Source organism: Macrobrachium rosenbergii, chromosome 42 (assembly GCF_040412425.1).
Source record: "Macrobrachium rosenbergii isolate ZJJX-2024 chromosome 42, ASM4041242v1, whole genome shotgun sequence".
In the NCBI taxonomy this organism is placed as follows: domain Eukaryota; kingdom Metazoa; phylum Arthropoda; class Malacostraca; order Decapoda; family Palaemonidae; genus Macrobrachium; species Macrobrachium rosenbergii.
In genome coordinates, this window is record NC_089782.1 from 34,432,067 (window position 1) to 34,452,418 (window position 20,352).

At 39.7% G+C, this 20,352-nt stretch overlaps 2 protein-coding genes across 3 annotated transcripts; one reads left to right on the plus strand and one right to left on the minus strand.

Moving 5' to 3' along the window:
• Positions 1-1,097: 1,097 nt before the first annotated feature.
• Positions 1,098-7,423, minus strand: LOC136828230 (uncharacterized). Of its 2 annotated transcripts, XM_067086072.1 has the most exons (6): positions 7,116-7,423; positions 4,924-5,634; positions 4,425-4,556; positions 3,895-4,071; positions 2,532-2,928; positions 2,228-2,453 (listed from the first exon to the last, which is right to left on the minus strand). In XM_067086072.1, the coding sequence occupies exons 1-6, from the start codon at positions 7,290-7,292 to the stop codon at positions 2,371-2,373; spliced, it is 1,677 nt and encodes a 558-aa protein (XP_066942173.1). In that variant the 5' UTR covers positions 7,293-7,423; the 3' UTR covers positions 2,228-2,370. The 2 variants fall into 2 exon arrangements, with proteins under 2 accessions (XP_066942172.1, XP_066942173.1); XM_067086071.1 differs by having other exon boundaries at positions 1,098-2,928.
• A 2,571-nt stretch (positions 7,424-9,994) lies between these two features.
• Positions 9,995-19,657, plus strand: LOC136828232 (uncharacterized). Its single transcript, XM_067086075.1, has 7 exons — positions 9,995-10,333; positions 12,154-12,262; positions 12,391-12,510; positions 12,948-13,003; positions 13,305-13,435; positions 15,129-16,805; positions 17,169-19,657. The coding sequence occupies exons 3-7, from the start codon at positions 12,392-12,394 to the stop codon at positions 17,274-17,276; spliced, it is 2,091 nt and encodes a 696-aa protein (XP_066942176.1). The 5' UTR covers positions 9,995-10,333; positions 12,154-12,262; position 12,391; the 3' UTR covers positions 17,277-19,657.
• Positions 19,658-20,352: the final 695 nt, after the last annotated feature.

The following is a 20,352-nucleotide window of genomic DNA, read 5'->3' on the forward strand; positions in this document are numbered from 1 at the left end:
CCCCATTTTCAAATTTATAGTTTTTCTATCAAAACTTTGGAATTAAATTACTAATTCCTGTGATTAATACTTACTACTATTACTATTACTAACAATACAACTATAAATGAGTATACGAAGTGTTATTAATGTAAATTCTGAGCTGATTACCGAAAATGAAGATCTACTAACATGTTTATTCATTGCCAGTTTAGCTGATGTATTTCAGTTAATTTTATCACTAAATAGTAACTTTCACGTCTTCAGAAAAGTTGCAGGTGATACAGGGTTTATCACACAACACCATACGACACCCAAAGTTGGTACCGTTTATCATACTACAACGATCTTAATAGAGTATGTGCTTACACCTGTATGATAATTATCATGTATCTGGCAACCCTACATCAACATGCGAGCACATGCAGTAGTAGTAGTAGTAGTAATAGATGGACATGTCTATGTAACATCTTTCTTGCGCGTTTTAAATTGCCTTTGGTTATCTTATTTAAATATATTTTCACTATAATATAGTGTATTTAAGACAAATTCTCTCCCTTATTACATATAAATTTGTTTGCTTATTTCAAGCATAAAAGTTCGTGAGCTGTGACGAGCGCGCATCTGAAAATCTACGCGAGTTACCCTCTCAAAATGGTTTTCTTTGATTTAACAGCAATTGTAATATAGAAAACGTAAATCTTGTCGTATTTTGGGGAAACCTATATAAAATAATTTATTGGTATGTAAATGGATAATTCTGAACCAAAATTTTTGGAAATAAATATATATAGTTAAATTGCACATATACATTACATTTAGTTGGAATGCTCTGTTGTACTTGGAGACCCGTGTCTAAATAAATGGCTAAATTCTCAGCAACAGTGAGTTAGGTGTAAATGAGATGTCGTTCATGTTTGAAAACCCAGTGTACGTTTTTAATTCATCTTTCTCTGGGTTATGGAAAGCTTTCAAACGACTGTATATTATCTGCTGTTACGACTACTATGGTCACTGACGCCCTTCAGACGAAGGTCATGATCCTGATGCAATCTCTAATTGCTATTTACTGCGTTGTAATAAAGTTGTATTTTGTCCAAAGGAAAAAAACGAGTCCGCAGTTTTTATAGTGTATTTATCAGTTATTTTTACAATGTTAAAACTTTATTTTATCTTCCATGGCGCGATGAAACTGGATTGACTGTTGATGATTCAATTCATACTTAGTTAAAAGCTCTTTGCAGGATGTAATCACAGATGTTCTGCAGAGGGTCGAAAAAAGAAACACATCTAATTTCCTTTGTTACTTGGTAATAGCTCTTTCGCATTCAGTGTGACAGATCCAGAAGATCTCGACGGTATTAACAACGGCCCATGTATTCTCTTGGAATATACAGGAGTTTCAACGTTAGCCCAGCAAGCAGAAGTAAAACCTGTCTATCTTGCATCAGTCAAAGTGATGCACTGAAGGCTCCTTCCGCCGATCGTGCTTGGCTAAGAAGAGCAGTGTAATGTTGCAGAATTGGAAAGAAGATCGTCACAAATACATAATGAAAGTCCTAAGACGAAATGAAACTCCCAGGATATGAAATTTGCAAAAATAGCTTACATTCTCGCATCTGGAAATTCTTGGTTACACGAACAAGCTCAAGCAAATTTTGTGATTAATAACAATCTGACAGGTTAAGAGTTATGCTCAAACAAGAGAGCACATCCAGAAAGCACAGTAGAGTTTCTTGTATGTGGAAATCAAATTTCCTTTGTGTTTTATATTGCTTTTTCGTGTTTTCATATTGTATATCTGGAGTTCCTCCTACTGCAATAAATTATCGCTCATATATCGTATATATCAGCTGACATATATGATAAATCACTGTTATAAACGAAAAAATAAGTATGAATTTTTCCTAAATAGAAAAAAATATAGCATGCTTACTTCTGAATGAAAAAAAAGATATATATTTATTGTGATGTAAGCAGCAGCCACTTTCCACTCACCCTTTTCTTGAGAGGACCCAGATCCTGTTTAACTAAGTAGTAAATTGTGTATCTGGTAGCCAGCTGAGTGTGGTGAATCAAAGCTGAGTGTGGAACATAGCATGGGGTTAACAACCTCACTCTAAAGTACGAGTCAGAAACCAAAAGGGTACCACCTTCTGGAACCACAGCCTTTAAAAGGGGACCTATGCATAAGAGAGAGAGAGAGAGAGAGAGAGAGAGAGAGAGAGAGAGAGAGAGAGAGAGAGAGAGAGAGAGAGAGAGAGAGAGAGAGGTAATAAGTAAAGGAAATTGCTAATTTCACACGTGATAACTACTTATGAGGACGTAACCACTATTTTCTTCGAAAGGCCTATGAGATGAGAGAAATTTTTCTATCTTGAGAATGGCTGTTCAATCACAGGTCACTTCTGCTGCGTCTGGAGGGCATTTGTCGACCTGTATAGGCAGGATACTGCCACACCCCGTGATAGAAACTTTAGTCACATCTTCATGTTTGGATATGGCCATTAACAACACACTAAGACCCTCTTCAATTTTCCCAATATACTTACCACTGGAGCAGGCGCTCGAAGTTTCTCCTGTTCTAATGATGAAATGGAGACCATCTCCCTCTGACTCAACGGCTTCTACCAAACCTGCACCAGATGGTAACTCAGGGACTTCTTGCCCTTCGGATTGCAAGGCATTCAAACCTGGCCAGTCCTTCCAGGTGGTGACCTTAAAAAGTACCCGTTCTTCATCCGAGTCACCCTTGTTCAGTACTTCTGTGACGCTTGCATCAAGAAACGAACACTCCTTGTCACCGGTGCAAAACAGGGGAAAGGTACTCGCTGCTTTGTTGCTCGGAGAGAAACGAATGAAAAGTCGGCCTAGTGGTTTTCCCTCGGCTCCAATCTCGAGGAATGACGACGGCTCCGAGGTGTCCACGGCTTCCATAATGTCTTCATGCTAGAAGTGAAAAGGGAACGCATGATTCAGTTAAGGGTTTCACAAATGTATGAGGAAGCAGGTAAACACTTCAAGTCTTACACCTGAATTAAAGATGTGGTTGTTTTAATTTTAAGACACTCTGGGTCTACCATATGATTACTCCTTGCTCTTCTACATTGGCACCATCAGCTGTAATTCAATTTTTACTCTGCCTACCTCTTCTTCTCAGTATCTGCACAAATCCAATCCACATATTTCTTCTCATTCTACACCTTTTCCATTTCATTGGCATCTCTATGCTGAATATGTTTCATTCGGTTCATGTGCCTCGCCGTCGATGTAGTGCGGTTTTAAAAATTATGTTTTCATCGCGTTATTTACATTCCTGTGAAATATGCTTTTCCCATGCCAAATTTCTCATACATTTACACATGAAATAATACAAATGTACACGCAAACACATCTGTCTCTAAATATATACTGTATATATATATGTATATATATTATATGTGTGTATGTATGTATGTGTTAGTCATTCTAAAACCTTCCGTACCTGTGTATTTTACTCAAACAACAAACAGAAACCACTAAAATATAACGCTGCAATCATAGAGTTGGACTGAGTGGATGCAACACATAAGTAATTAACAATATGTGTCACCAACTTACCTCAGACGAGTCAGCATGCTGGGAAGACGTGAGGGTGTGTCAACATTACAGTAAAACGTGCCATAAACTTATCGCTCACAGTCACAGACATGTTGGGCACAAGTCAGTGACATGACCGCCACTGACCAATAGCCAGGCACGAATGCGTGGCCTCTGTGCTATTCAACTCTTCGACCGTGTTTAAGTAATACCATTACAAACATGTAAAATTGACCGAACCGCTGAAGAAGCCCATGGAAGAGTTTGTTATAGCGCACAGCAAACACGTAAAGGAGTACCTAGTGAAAGAAAATTAACGCTATGCTGAAAACTCACACTGACAACAAAAGAGTTTGGCGGCAAAGATCCTTCTGTCACGTATTGTAAACAGAACCTGTCATCGTCGGTCAGAGAAACCAATGCGCGTCGCTGCATGCTTTTGTCTACGGTGAATATCCTTCCTTGGAGCACCCTGCGTCTTACCGGTCGTTCCATGGTTCTAAGGTCGTCAACCTGAAAGAAGAAGAAGAAGAAGTTTCTTCGGCGCAATCGAGTTTTTTGTACAGCGCATAATCAAGCCACCGAAAATAGATCTATCTTTAGGTGGTCTAGGTATAATGCTGTATTAGCCAGACGCACGATTTTGACTAACTTTAACCTTAAATAAAATAAAAACTACTGAGGTTAGAGGGCTGCAATTTGGTATTTTTGATGATTGGATGGTGGATGATCAACATACCAACTTGCAGCCCTCTAGCCTCAGTAGTTTTCAAGATCTGAGGCAGGACAGAAAAAAGTGCAGATGGACAGACAAAGACGGCACAATAGTTTTCTTTTCAGGAAACTTAAAAAGGTAAATGGCTTACTGTGAGGTACTGTGGACCATGTTGCATTGTCACGAACACCTTTCCAGGGGACAAGTCGATGTCAGGCTCCCTCTCGAGGAATCCTATGACTACCAGGAAGGCATTAATCTTACCCTCTGTCTTATGAAAGACCTGTACAAGAAGAAAATAACCCAAGTGGACAGTAAGATTCAAATAAAGAAGGTGCACTTGAAATACCAATTATTAGCAATGTATTCACACCTGCATATGCAGTTATAGATGCACACCAGTGCACACACACACACATGCATATACCATAAGTACTATATAGGTTAGTGAGAAGTTTGTACAACTGGGTGGTGTGGGAGAGTTGTGTCAATATTCAAGAAATCCATGACTTTTCATATGGTATTCACAAGGTAAAGTGAGCTTAATATCAATGATTATTTATGGGTTAATGTTTGAAAGTATCAAAAGGTTGTGTGTAAAACTGACAAACTAATTCCACACACACACACACACACCTATGTAGGCCTACCTCGCTAATGCTGTGACTCACTCCCTTATCCCTCGACAGAAAGTCATTCACGTCCTCCTCAAGATCTTGCAGCTCCTTGTCAGTGTCCTCGAACAAGTCGAGGAACGGCGCGGCTTCCGTGAAGTTCTTCGCTGCTTCAAGGCCATCGTCAGCATCCTTCATGTCCTTTTCCTTCTGCAGGATGACGTCCAGCTGCCCTTTCAGCTTGATGTTCTCCAGAGCCAGGTACTCCACCCTGGTGGTATTCTTCTCCTGTATGGCCCTGAGCTTAGGCATGGCCTCGTTGGCGATCTTGTCGTTCTGAGTCCTCATGCCTTCCATCAAGCGGGAATTAAACCTCATGTTTTCTTCTATCTTGGCCTTGGCATTTTCGCTCTTGGGAAGGCTCTCCCTCTTCACGTCCCTCCTGAAGTCTTCTCTCCACCTTGTGAAGGACATCGCGTTTTTCCCGCCGCGGTTCGGCAGTGTGACCATGGTTTCCAGCATGGACACGTACTGCAGGATTTCCATGAGGTTCCTGTTCTTGGGGAAGTCGTTGGGAGTCTTGTCCTGGAAATCTGCGCGGCAGAATGGGCAGGCTTTGCTCGTCCACATGACCTCGGATATACAGAAGGAGCACAGGCAGTGCGAGCAAGGGAGCAGCCTGGGACAGTGGCGTTTGGTGTCGAAGGGTTCGTTGCAGATGGAACATTCCTTGCAGGCTCTCTTGTTCTGGGAAGTAACAGTGAGTGATTGTCAGGAATTTACACACCTCTCTCTCTCTCTCTCTCTCTCTCTCTCTCTCTCTCTCTCTCTCTCTCTCTCTCTCTCTATCTCTCTCTATATATATATATATATATATATATATATATATATATATATATATAAATATATATAAATATACAGTATAAAATTGACTTGGCAAAGCCTTAGATCCAAAGAAGAGACATGTGAAGAAATTTTGATGCCCGGGTGAGTTCTGAACTTGCATCCGGAATATCAGAACGAGACAACGCTGGCCACTTAACCACAGAGAAAGGTATATAAGTATATTCCTGCTTGTATGTACATATATCTTTTGAATTTAGATAAATTTGTTAGAGCTGGAATAGACCCATATTCACTATCACAGCCAAATATTTCTTTTTAGGCTGAAATATGTATTTAGAATCTGTTGGTCACTTTTTGCCGGATACTTATGCAATTGTAATGACCTCAACGCCCTCTTAACTTCTAGATTTCTTCACATTTTAATGCGGTTGTAACTACAAAGCCTCAGATCCAAAGACGAGTTCTGTCACAGACTGAATTTACCTAGAGGATGGATCTGACGGCTGGATTTAGTTAGGCTGACGGGCAGGTTTCGTCGGCTTCTAGGTAAGCCAGCCCTATCCTATAGACAAAGACCCAATCCTCTTGACCATGTAGTTTTATTTTGAACACTTATAGTATTCAAAATGGTATTCAAAATAAAATCACTTTACCTTTACATTCAAGGACGGAGTAGGGATTTTCTCCTCTAAAAATTGCTGACTGTGAACTACTGTAGGCAATGAACAAACATAGGCCTATACAGTCTAGCATTTAGCATGTCACCTGCATAGTTGCCGCTTGACCTTGGTGCAAAATGGTGCCCACTGTACGGGGGCGTTAGAAAAGGCTTGTGGGCACCATTTTGCAGCAAGATAAAGCGGCAAATATGCAGGTGGCAAGCAAAGTGCTAGACTATATAGGCCTATGTTTGTTCATTACCTACAGCACTTCATGTTCAGCAGTTTTCAGAGGAGAAAATCCACTGACCCGGTGTGACTGAGGTTGCACATCAGCATGATTTAAATTTTCCTTTTTCAAAACATAGTAGCGACAGGAACACATTCCTGTCGTGACGTTTTCTCTCTTTCTTTAGCGAACCCAAGGAGAGATTATGTCTGTCACTTGGGTTGCCTAATATTGCCCCAAAACTTACGTTAAGAAAATGGGGTTTTTTTATGATGTCTTTCGAGGTGTTGATATGAGAGTCGTATTTATTAATACAGGACACACACACGCGCGCGCACACACACACACAGTATATATACAGTATATACATCATGGTTCTTACTAAACCCCACTGCATGAAAACTGAAGGCCACCATTGCTTAATCTTTCGTGCGGATCAATTATCGCACTTGACAACAATCAGAAGTGAGAAGAACCATGAAAAAGGAACGCACCTTTATCCTTTCGTCCATCCTGACAGCCTTCAGGATGGGCTTCCTGAAGGTGAACATACTGAGGGAGGAGGAGGCTCCAGAGGAGAGCCCAGCCGGCTCCGCGAAGCCTAAAAATCCTCGCAAAACTCTCCACGGAAGAAGAAGAACCTCTCTCTGAACTTGACACGAGGGGCGCATGTAAGACGACTGGGTGGCATTCCTCCACTCGCCCAGACACAGTACAGCACTCGGCAAGCAAGTCGAAGCGAATCGATGTCGATAGCTGCCTACCTATCGATACTGAAGTTTGTATTCGTGTCGATACATCTCCACACCGTTTATTCTCACGTTCGACGACGTTCTTCCATGTTTTATTGTTCCGTGCGTTATCTAAAGGAAACTAGACGCTAATAATTAACGTTTATAATCACCAGAAAACGAGGGAAATGCTTTGCACCATATGCACCAAATCCGTTGTTAATGGCGACAGCATAACAATATCTGTTGTTTACGTTTTTATAGACACTTTCTTACCCGCAGTTGCCGGAGCGAACTTCTTCCTTTCTCCGAGAAGAATTCAAGGCCTACAACGTATTGCACATGTGTACGCACACGTGCTTATACATACTTTTACATGCTGTGTATGGAGACGTATACTGAACGTTCGATTAGCTAAGTTAAGCAACTTTAGGTCTGACTGGTTGCTGGATATATAATAGGGCAAAGTACTCGACACTCTGTCATTTCCTTTATATTGTTATATGATGATTAGATCACGAATGTATGTATGTGTGTATATATATATATATACCCCTGCCTGAGGCTATATAATTTTAAATTTTCTTCGAAGGGTAAGGTGGCTTCCGGGGGCGGGGTTGGTGGTTTGGGGACGGGGGAACTCCTCTATGTTTTTATGTCGCTCTGCATATCGAGAATTTATCAATAACACCGAAACAGTTCTAAATTGTGTGGCAGTCACGGAACTGCCAGAGGTAGAGATGCTGTAGACACGACGATAATTAATAATATATATATATATATATATATATATATATATATATATATATATATATATATATATATATATATATATATATATATATATATATATATATATATATATATATATATATATATATATATATAATATATAATATATATATATATACATATATATATGTATATATATATAAAGTTGTTTTTGGTGCTTTCAACGGGAATGGCCCTCCTGTGGAGGAATATGTTGAAGAAGGTAATATACTGAAGAAGGGGATATGCTGAAGAAGGGAATATACTGATGAAGGGAATATACTGAAGGGAGTATATTGAGGAAGGGAATATATATACTAAAGAAGGGAATATGCTGAAGAAGGGAATATACTAAAGAAGGGAATATACTGAGAAAGGGAATATACTGACAGAAGGTAATATACTGAATAAGGGAATATGCTGAAGAAGGAATATACTGAGGAAGGGAATATACTGAGGAAAGGAATATACTGAAGAAGGAATATATTCAGGAAGGGAATATACTGAGGAAGGGAATATACTGAAGGAGGGAATATACTGAAGAAGGGAATATGCTGAAGAAGGGAATATACTAAGGAAGGGAATATACTGAAGGAGGGAATATACTGAAGAAGGGAATATGCTGAAGAAGGGAATATACTAAGGAAGGGAATATACTAAAGAAGGGAATATACTGAGGAAGGGAATATACTGAGAAAGGGAATATACTGACGAAGGTAATATACTGAAGAAGGGAATATGCTGAAGAAGGGAATATACTGAGGAAGGGAATATACTGAGAAAGGGAATATACTGACGAAGGTAATATACTGAAGAAGGGAATATGCTGAAGAAGGGAATATACTGAGGAAGGGAATATACTGACGAAGGTAATATACTGAAGAAGGGAATATGCTGAAGAAGGGAATATACTGAGGAAGGGAATATACTGAGGAAAGGAATATACTGAAGAAGGAATATATTCAGGAAGGGAATATACTGAGGAAGGGAATATACTGAAGGAGGGAATATACTGAAGAAGGGAATATGCTGAAGAAGGGAATATGCTGAAGAAGGGAATATACTAAGGAAGGGAATATACTGAGAAAGGGAATATACTGACGAAGGTAATATACTGAAGAAGGGAATATGCTGAAGAAGGGAATATACTAAGGAAGGGAATATACTAAAGAAGGGAATATACTGAGGAAGGGAATATACTGAGAAAGGGAATATACTGACGAAGGTAATATACTGAAGAAGGAAATATGCTGAAGAAGGGAATATACTGAGGAAGGGAATATACTGAGGAAAGGAATATACTGAAGAAGGGAATATATTCAGGAAGGGAATATACTGAGGAAGGGAATATACTGAAGAAGGGAATATACTGAAGAAGGGAATATGCTGAAGAAGGGAATATACTAAGGAAGGGAATATACTAAAGAAGGGAATATACTGAGGAAGGGAATATACTGAGAAAGGGAATATACTGACGAAGGTAATATACTGAAGAAGGGAATATGCTGAAGAAGGGAATATACTGAGGAAGGGAATATACTGAGGAAAGGAATATACTGAAGAAGGGAATATATTCAGGAAGGGAATATACTGAGGAAGGGAATATACTGAAGGAGGGAATATACTGAAGAAGGGAATAAACTGAATAAGGTAATATACCCAGGAAGGGAATATACTCAAGGTAATATACTCAGGAAGGGAATATACTGAAGACAGGATTATGCCCAGGAAGGGAATATACTGAAGAAGGTAATACGCTGAAGAAGAGAGAGAGAGAGTAAACTGCTTCAAAACTGGTCACACTTTGAAATATAAGGTACTGATGATACAAGTGCACTCACAGATGGGTAAACTCGCTTATTCATATCGTTGTCTCTGACTATATATTTGAAGTGTCTGACTCCCTCTAATTCACATTCCATAACTAATTGATCGCAGCGGACTTATGATAGAAAATTTATCCCAGGGACAATGATGGTAAAGTCAGCCCACTCTTGATGCTGCCATCTTTGGGGCGAAAACAGAACATTCTGCCAGTGCAGGAAAGTCAAGCCAAGCCATCAGTTGCCTTCCTGTCCGGCCGTCAGTCCGTCACTCATGCGGTTCCCTCAGTGAATTCGTCGAGTTAATTCGTGCAATCGATCATGGAGAAAGCAGCCCCTTCCCGACGTGTGCTGGTCGTTTTACTACATTTTCTTTGCGTGCTTGTGGTAAGGATTTATAGTTGTTTGTCGCTTACGTTGGTGGATGGGCTAAGACTCTGAAGTGAGTTAAAATTTTCACTTGGCTGGACCTTGGCTACATGACTAATGAAAATAATACACTCGTGGTTTTGTCTGAAGTATCAACTGCACGAGGCAGAGAAGACAAGATGCTGAACATGGGCGAATTCGAGATGTTTTTTAGGAAATAGCCACAAATACTGACCATGGATATGAATGTTTCCGTCTTGAATCCTAACAGTTAGAAATAAAACGCAACGTTTCTCGTCAAGAAAATTATGTAGCAAGAGAAATGCAGAAATAATCTGTGACTGTTGATTGGTCTTGAAATTGATAAGGCTTGAGAGTAAAACCAATATCCACGTCGAGATTTACTATGCATTTTGTGGGATTCAGTGAAAATTATTACGAACGTGTGCGTGAAATTTAGAGTAAGGGTCCTGCAAGGCGCCCTTGGCGAAGATAGGGCTTGTTAAACACTAAAGGACTTAGTAGGATTTTGGTTCTTCCTAGGAAAGCCTAGTTTTTCTGGGGGGCGGGGGAATGGGAAGGATGGGGACTGTGTCTTAGGCCTCATTCGATCGCAAAATTAATCTCCGGCTCTCAGTTCTAAGGTAATAAAATGGTATGTATAATGTATACGAGTAAATATACACAGCATAAGATTTGTGATTCAGTATCCGGAATAGCAAAGTTAGTCAAGGTTTTTCCAGGTATTGGATCTTGCTTCCTTGTTGACAGGTTACTTATAACTCTGTCTTGAGTACAAATGTTAAACATAGTTTTCTTAACGTTTTAATGTGGTTTGGACGAATTTGACGTCAATGACCGTCGGAAATGGGTGGTTAACGCATTAAAACTCGTCCCTGAGTCTAAACAGGTATGAGGGACTGCAGTGGACCCAGGGTTTTTGGTCACTCATCCTAGTTTGTTACTGCCATCTGTCAACCCTTATATCCTCTTCTCTAAACGTGAAAGAAGGATTTCCCGGAACCCTAACTTGAGGGACTGGTCGACGTGGTTAGTTACACTTCCGCATTCATTGGCCAGGCTATACAAGAAGTTAGAGGTGCCAGCTTTCTCAGTGCATGGCAAGGAACTTGGCAATTCCAGGTGGGTTACTGACAGGTGAGTGGGCGGTGCCCCATCCCGTTCACCGACCTGTCACCAATTATATAGTTATATTCCCGGGTATAAGACTCTGGTTTGTATATCTGGAAATATATAAATAGTCTTTTATTTCCTATATTTACCGCTTGTTCGTGGTTCTTATTTTTGCCCAGGAGTCCTCAGATATGTTGTAAATTTTGTATTATTGATTTGTTCATGTCACTTGGTGAATGTAATTTTAAACCTTGTGAAACCCGCTTAAGGGGAAGCTTAACAGTCAATAACCAGTTGCTCATTCAGTGAACACTTTCGGTCTAAAACTAAGTTATTTTTCAACCTAAACTAACTACTCTAAGTCGTGGATATGGTATGGTAATCCTCTACCAGCTGCTAGATTCAGTTCAGATTCTGTGGTAAATTTATTCAGCAGTCATCTGTATGACAAGTGATTTAGGAGTGAGTATTATTAATACAAATTTATTTTGAATTCCTTTCTGCTAAGGCAATGCAAATCGGTAACTCTGGCAGATAAAGTATCCCACCTTAGTTTTCAAACTCTTCAATTCAGATTTCTCACTTCTGAATATTATTCAGTCTAAATATAAGAGCTAATAAATGTTAAGATCTTTCTTCACCCGATAACACCTCTGCTGCATTAAAATGTCATTTATGTAGTCTATTTTCTCTGACCTTTTCAGAGAGACTGCCTTGTATATGGGAGAAATTCAGTGCCCTGTCCCGTTGTCAACAAGTTAACAGGTGCTGTGGTCTGCTGTCCGTCAGCTGAGGGTACTTTGCAAACAAAAGGTTAGGAGAACCAAAGCATTACTGATTGTCTTGATAAAAATAAATCTCATTTACCTCAAGAGAACAGTGTTCTCGTTTTTATATAAGGAAAGGTGGATGCATTATTAATCTTACCCGTCTTATCGTAGGATGTCAAACACTGTACCCAAACGAGTCTTTACCACTTCTGCCTGGGACTTGGAGCGTGGAATCTTACACAGAGGCGAAATCGTCTTGGCTTCAACAACTTTCCTCGAAATCGTGAACAGGTTAGTGATCTCTTTCTCTCTCTCTCTCTCTCTCTCTCTCTCTCTCTCTCTCTCTCTCATATTTTTTACAACTGAGATATCACAATAAAGTTATGTGTACTCTAGAACTCATTGCATAATGTACATTTAATGTATGCAGACAATTGTAACACTTGGCTGTCCATTTAGAGTATGAAACAAACATAATTTGGGTAATCGTTTACATAATTTTTTAGTTATATTGGTAAGTCAAAATGCAGAGTAACTTTGATCATATGTTACTCCTTTGCATAAAGCATAATCATGACACAGAACAAACGAAATCAATGCATAATTCTGTCATGTTAGGCAGACGTCTGCTCAGTTGCAATGTGTCCAGCTTGTAGGAAGATTTCACCATGTAGATGAAATGTTTACTTAAACTTCTAAAATCTCATTTGTTCCCAATTTTACCTCAGTTCATGTTGCTGCAGAGAGAAGGTAGACCTTGTACTCCCAGATCAGGTGGCTTCTGGTAAGCGTAAGACGATATTTTCAAGTTATTGGTACTAAATAATTATTGGATTCAGGGTTATCAGATCCAGTCTGAGTTTTCATGGTCAATCCTAAAGTGTTCCTTTTGATTGTAGGACCTTTGGAGTTTGCAATGTATTTTCATTGATTGTCATAACGTAGAAGAGAGCTAAACACTTCATTCAACAGAACATTTATATATTGGGACATTTCATTAACTGAAACTAACTTGTAATTAATTTAGCTAAACTATTAAGATTTATACTTAGCATGTATAATGAGGCCTTGCATACTGTTTCTAGGTAGTGGATCACGCAAAGCAAAAGTTGTACAACACTCAGCGGGCTACGTTCAACCAGTTTTTGTGAGAACTTGCGGAGAACAGTCTTGTTCAAGTGGGGGTACTGAGAACGCAGTATTCAGTTGCACCCAGGTAAGGCTAAATCTTGTTGCCTGAATAAAAAGAAAACTTCTAATGTAAAAATTAAAACATTATCTACGAAAGGCGATCTTGTTCTTTAGTGTTCTTAAGTTGCATATTTTTTAAAACGTTATTAGAGAACGTCTTTACAAACTTGTGAGAGAGTTCCTATATGGTAGTCATTAGAGTAGGCCTATTTTTCTTGACCCAGGGAAGTTCAGTATCAACCTTGCTTATTAACATGAAGCATATAAACCAGTAACGTTGAATTCACATATGGTGTATCCATGCAGTACGTTGCTGGACACAAAGACATTAATGTATTGTGTATAGTCGTGCCTTACAGAAACTTTACTGATAGGAATTGCCTCAGGCTAGGCCTATTGTATAAGAAATAGCGTTATCTAGGCCTGAGAATGCTGTGTTTGTTTCAGTTAAGTTATACTCTACGGTCCATTTCGGTTTTTTTGTGTCAGTGTAAAAAATAATTACCCCAGTATTTCTGGGTGGTTGGTAACAGACCAGGTTGTCCCGATTTGAAAAGCTACAGAAGCACAGGTTTTCCAGAATCACAGAACGTAGGAGTCACTAATCAAATTTCAATTTTTACCGTTTTCTATAAAATCTTCTACAGCCACAGAAAACTAATAATATTAGGGACACTTTCAAGTAGAATATTGAGAGGAAAGTAATCTTGTATGAGTGAGTAGGCCTACACCAAAGAGTAGCCATAGGAATATTACCAGCCAGTTTTGTATGCTAGTGTCCTTCACTTTTCAAATAACATTCTGAACTTAAATGAATTTGTTTGCACATGTCTAATAGAAATGATTGTGTTTTTTGTGGCTGTGACTAACATTATATTTTTGGCTGTTCTTAAACATAATAAAAATTTAACCTGAGCGAGCACAAAGCATGAGACCAGCATAAGCTGTTGGAATTTCCAGTTATATTTACAGTTTTATCTTTGATCATTCCTCATAGGTGTTAGGCATATAATCTCTTGAAGTGTAAGATAGTGAATCAGTCTAATTTCTATCATTTAAGTCTACCTACACATCCTTTAAGGCTACACAGAAACTGCCTCTAGTCTCAGATATGTTGATGCTTCTAAAATCTATGGTTTTGTTTGCGACATAATTGAACAGTTCATCTGAGATGAGCTGGTAATACAATTTTTTGCCTTAATTTCCTGTTTTCGAATTCAGACCTTATAGATGTTGAGAGGGACTACATTTTATACCCATCCACAATTTGCATGCTGTCTTTAAAAGCCTCCTGCTTTTACAAGAATTGTAAGAAGGGTCCTATTAATCCTATAGGACTAAAAAAATTTGGTTTTGTGTTCGAAACATCATCAGTGCCAAGGAATAAAAGGATTAGTTTTCACTCAAAAAACTGGGAATGAACCTAATCTACATGAATGACAAGTTTATTCCACTGGAGTAAAGAGCTTAATGAAATGTGGTAGTTAACATAGGTATAAATTAGGTATTCATGCCAGCTTTCATGATATATGGATCTTGTGCAAAATCATAAAATTTTGAGCACAATTATTTCAGACCTATAGACCACATGTTTTAAATCACTAACTGGTGTGAAAGTCAAGCCCCGTGCAGTACTTGATGCTTTAACATAATATTCTGTATTTCTGGATTACTGGCAGAGTTAAAAGTTATAACTTATTCTTTTTTTTCTTCTTCAGAAGTGGACATGGATGGATCTATACACTGAAGATCAATTGTACAGTGGCTTCATGCACCTCGAAAAAGTGTTGATTCCAGATGGGTGTAGTTGCAGAGAGCAACAAGCTGAGATAGGAGAAAACTCTAAAAGCAGTGGCAGTTCATTCAAAGAAGACTTCGATGGAATTAAAGATAGTTTCTCAGTGAGGATTCCAGTCTCGAGCAGTAATGAACTCCCTAGACCAGGGGAGCTTGGTGCAGGGCACAGAACCTTGAAAGACAATGCTAAATCTAATGTATTCAAGAGAGATGCCATTGCAGCCAAATCCAGTGAACCTGATATTTACTTAGAAGCTTCAGATATTCGGATCCCTAGCAGTATCCTCGTTGATTACAACAGCAGTTCTTACAAGGATAACGATGATTCTTCTTACTTGAAGGATATACTTGCTGCTTACATATCTCAAAACCTTCCTCTGGTGTCCCTTGAACAATCTGAGGGAGAACACTATTTCACAGACACTGGGGGATCTGGAATTAACTTGAAGGGATTAAGTGATCTTGTGAATAAGAGTCAAGGACGTGACGAGTTATTTCTTCATTCGATATTTCAAAACAGCAGCAGCAGCAGCTGCAAGGACAGCAGAAACTGCAGCAGCTCTGAGCATTCCTCTAAGTACTCTGATTCAGATTTGAATTCCACAGGTCATCAGCAACCTACTGCATTGCTTCCAGGACAGCAAAATGATTCGATCAAATCTTCTCAGTTAGCTAACCTACCAGGTGTCTCAAACGTGTTGGACGTTATGAAGTACAATTTAAAATTAGGTTTACTTGGTGGTACTTTTGGCAGGATGACTACAGCTGAACTAATGAAAAATATCTTGAATCACGTCCCAGAAAATGAACGGGCCTATGCACAATCAGCAGCAGAGAAAATGATGGTAACAGAGATGGAGTATCTTAAGACATCTCTCAAGATGCTGGAAATAATATTAAATTCCACTGGATCACTGGAGGATGTTGTAAATACCCCAAAGTTGTCACCTAACATAAAAGAATCAGGAAAGGCGCCTCTTATTTCAAGACCTGATATTAACAGTCCAAACAGGTTTGAATCTGTCAATGCCCCTATATACAGTAACCCAACATTTCAGGGTAACAAGGAGAATATTGAAGACAATTTTCGAAAGGAATTGTCACTGGGAACAAACCAAAATAAAAATTTATCAGTTGGCCTCATTCAACTAGAGAAAGGTGACCTACATTTTAACCGGAGCCTTCTGCCCACAATTTCACAAGTTGGAAATCTCCCTGTGACACCTGAAGCTTCACAACCTTCAAGTGGAAGTGGGTTTGGAGTGACAGACAGGATGGAAGAAGAATTACATGCAGCCTTTGCAAACTTTGTATTTCAAGAGGCCTGGGCGAATTTGTCCTGCAGGGTTCCAGAGACAATAAGCAAGTCGGTCTCAGAGGTGAACTTCTTGCCCTCTCTGATTAGAAAACAACTTCATCCAGAGGCCAAAGGTGTGTTAGACATCAACAAGTTTACCGGAAGGATAATTACTGGAATCATAATGTGTCATATTCCAGACCTCGAGGAAGCTTTGAAGGACGGACGATTAGCCACCGCCATATCAGGTGGGGTGATGGCAGCAGATTTACTGAATAAGCAAGTGAAGATAATAAAGGGAGTAAGTAGACATTGTTCTTAGTTTGAAATGATTGTCAAATTTGACATCTGTCAAAAGCCAGCTCTAATAGAATCAGCAGGTTTTAGATTTTCAGTAATTTTGAATTAATTTTGAACTTGAGAAGCTTTTATATGAAATACGAGTATTATTGCTTATTTTGGCTATTTGGTTGGAAAAGCTGTCATCAGCTTAGAGAAAGTACCTGAACATTACAGTTAAAACTGGAAAAAATGAAAACTATATCATTACAGTAAGTTCAAAGTGAGGGAACGCTCACCAGTATTGTTCACGTTACAATGCATTTGCTTAGAATTATGAAACCAAAGGTCTCATACTCACTTCTCATATTCTGATGACTTACAGGTGATGCAAGGACTCCTTGACACTAGCGACGCCAAAAAATTGCTGGTATTCTCAAGTGGTCAGTCAAGTCCACCGGAGGCTTGCCAAGGGGCGAGTTCCTCAACTTAAAAGATGAACTGCAAATGGACAACCTCCTGACTACTCTTAACAATTCACTTAGCAAGTATGCAGAGTTTCTCAAAGGTAAAATCTCCAGTGACAAGGTCCACATTCACAACTTCCCTGCCAATCTATCATCCATTTTGGTGCTAGGCAGTGCTAGTTCTCCAGGCTCACCTGGTGATGCAAGCAGGAGTGAAACTGCTCCAAAGAGAACAACACCAGGAGCTGGTACTGTGACCACTCCTACTGCAACACCACCAAGCGTTGGTAACTTGACATCCTCTACTGCAAAACCACCAGGCTCAACTCCGGAAGTGAACAGGACTGAAAGTACACCAATAAAGACAACACCAGGTGTTAGTAATGGGACATCTACTGCAACACCATCAAGTGCTGGTAGTGCGACAACTTCTATCACAACGCCAACTAGTGTTGGTACCGCGACCTCGCCTACTGCTACATCACCAAGTGCTGGGAATGTAACAACTACTGCAACGCTGCCAAGTGGTGGGAACGGGACATCTACTGCAACACCACCAAGTGTTGGCAATGTGACAACAACACCACCACTGAATGTTGGTAATGTGACGTCATCTACAACTCCGTCACATGTTGGCAATACCAGCCGCTCATCAACTACTAACATACCAACTCCAGCAGAGACCAGAGTGTCAACTGTTCCCCCTACAACTGCGGCACCAGGATCTTCTAACACTGTTTCACCAAACCCAAATGTGACTCACCCTATAGTCAATGTAACAACTCCTACTCCAAGGCAAGACATAACCAATGGGACAACTTTAGCACAAGGTTCATCAACTACAAGGAACAATGTAACTACTACACCACCTCCTGCGAACGTAAATGGCACACAACCTTCTATTACTCATGTTACAAATTCGCCTAATTCAACTGTAAGCCTTAGACCTACTGAAGTCACCAAACCTTCAAGAAACAGGACAAAGGGAACAGAAAGTGGAATTTATATTTTAGGACTTAGTTCTACAACACAAGCTTCTGGCGGTACGGTGGACACTAAGAAAAACCGTACTGGAATCGACGGTAACCAAGATTACGAATACAAGGATTATGAATACAACGACTATGGTTATGTAGATGATACGCTAGGGGGCTACTTCGGGAACAAACACAAACACAAACATAACAACGGGACCCACAGAGAGTCGCTTGAGACTCACAAAGACAAGAGGCTGGAGAACACCAATGCCAGCGAGAGTGCTTCAGCGAATACCAGTATCATTTTTGGTGGGGGGAATAAGGTCCATGCAAACAGGCCTACGGCAGTCGACAAGATAGTGAATAACAGGAATGACACTGGGAAAGGACCGCAAGTGGGTAAAGAAGAAGACGTAGACTACGACTATAAGGACCCTAACAATTACCTAGGTAGTTATGGCGATTATGAGAATGAGAGAGGCCTCTTCAAAGTGAAGGAAGAAGCAATCGGCAGTAATGACGTTTATGAAGCACATTCCGTGAGACCCAGCGTCAGTAAAGAAAAGCACAAAGATTCTGCTGACGGAAGTGACGGTACGGATAGCGATTACGGGAATGGCAATGTTGATTACAAGAACGACGAGCTAGTCGGCGATTTGCTTTACAGCAACGAAGAAAAGGTGAAGAATAACGTGGCTGAAAATAACTTAGATGATAGAGAAAAACTGAAAGACAATGAAGAGAAGAAGAAAAGTGATGGAACTGCAAATATTAATGGGTATGACAGACTGATAAATGAGGATGACGAACCAAAGAACACTGATGAGGATACTGACATATTACCGGATTCTGATGACGAACTGAGGAACGAAAGCGACCAGGGAAGTCACCACCACTATCATCATCAGAGTGGCAGTGTTGACGCTGACGATGAGGAGGAAGATGGGGGCCCCGCCACTTCCGGTGATTGGGAGAATGACCTCGAACTTCCTGAAGAGTACAACCCGATCGACATGGCGCCCCTAAATCTACAGATGCTCTTCAGTAACCTGAACTTGTGAAGCTGTCTTGATTTGTATTATATCTACGCCATCTTAATTAATCACTATTTATATAATTTGTGTTTTAGACTTTGTCGCTGCAACCGTCACTTTTGTTTTTGCTTGTACGTTATACGATAAGACAAATTTTATAAATTAGGGAATTTAATACCAAAGACTTATCATTAAAGGTTCTGTAAACACACAGCTAGATAAAACCAGATTGGAAAATGGAGACCTTTTATTCAATTCCACTTTCATGTGTGGTTTTCGTTTTCCATTTCCCCGTATGTAAGATGAAGAACATTCGTCATTCCAACTATTTAAGTGTTTGAAAAGTATCACGGAGAAATCTGTGTTTACGTTTTTAATTATACCACGAACTAATTTGCCTCTGGTTTTATTAGTATTCCGGGGAGTCCTTTTAGAAGTACAGGTATGGAAATGCTTGTATAGGTGACACTGAAAATGTTTGAATGGTTGTCAAGTCCAACTCTATCAACAAAACGTTACCAGATTTCATATTTAATCATATTTATGGTCACCTATTCCACTGTAAACATAAGGTGGTTACGTGTATTTTTATAAAGTTTAAATAACATTGTCTTATTTGATGGCAGTTGGAAAAGCATATAAAACAGGTTTTCTAAAGCTCTGCAGTTGAGACAATTTTTCTGGGCTAGAACGATAACAGTAAAAGATTCATTAAGGCAGGAAAAGTGGCCCAACATTATTTCCCTGTGGCTGAGGTATTTTTATGAGATGTTGATTTTTTATATTGTGTACACTACAGTGTATTGTGTCCCCAAGTACATGACACACTCGCATTATCCACTCACACTGTACAGGATAAAGCCCTGTCCACACTAGCGGGCACTGCCCGACGGGCAAACACTGTTCCCATAACCCGTTCCACTATACTGACCGACCGAGTATGGAGCCAGAACGATGCGATTGTCTGGTAACACTGCTTCAGAAGCGAGAGAAAATATAACCAGCTGGAAGTGCCCGTCGGGCATGACCGCTAGTGTGGGCAGGCCATAAGTTAAACCCTTTACTTCCAAGAACTAGGTACAAAGATAAAT

Excerpts from the sequence above, each read along its gene's own strand:
- LOC136828232 (XM_067086075.1), top strand. The coding sequence starts at position 12,392 with ATGTCAAACACTGTACCCAAACGAGTCTTTACCACTTCTGCCTGGGAC. Across the intron at positions 12,511-12,947 it reads TTCCTCGAAATCGTGAACAG|TTCATGTTGCTGCAGAGAGA; the intron begins GTTAGTGATCTC and ends ATTTTACCTCAG. Across the intron at positions 13,436-15,128 it reads CAGTATTCAGTTGCACCCAG|AAGTGGACATGGATGGATCT; the intron begins GTAAGGCTAAAT and ends TTTCTTCTTCAG.
- LOC136828230 (XM_067086071.1), bottom strand. The coding sequence starts at position 7,292 with ATGCGCCCCTCGTGTCAAGTTCAGAGAGAGGTTCTTCTTCTTCCGTGG. Across the intron at positions 5,635-7,115 it reads GGATGGACGAAAGGATAAAG|AACAAGAGAGCCTGCAAGGA; the intron begins GTGCGTTCCTTT and ends GTTACTTCCCAG. Across the intron at positions 4,557-4,923 it reads TGAGTCACAGCATTAGCGAG|GTCTTTCATAAGACAGAGGG; the intron begins GTAGGCCTACAT and ends CTTCTTGTACAG.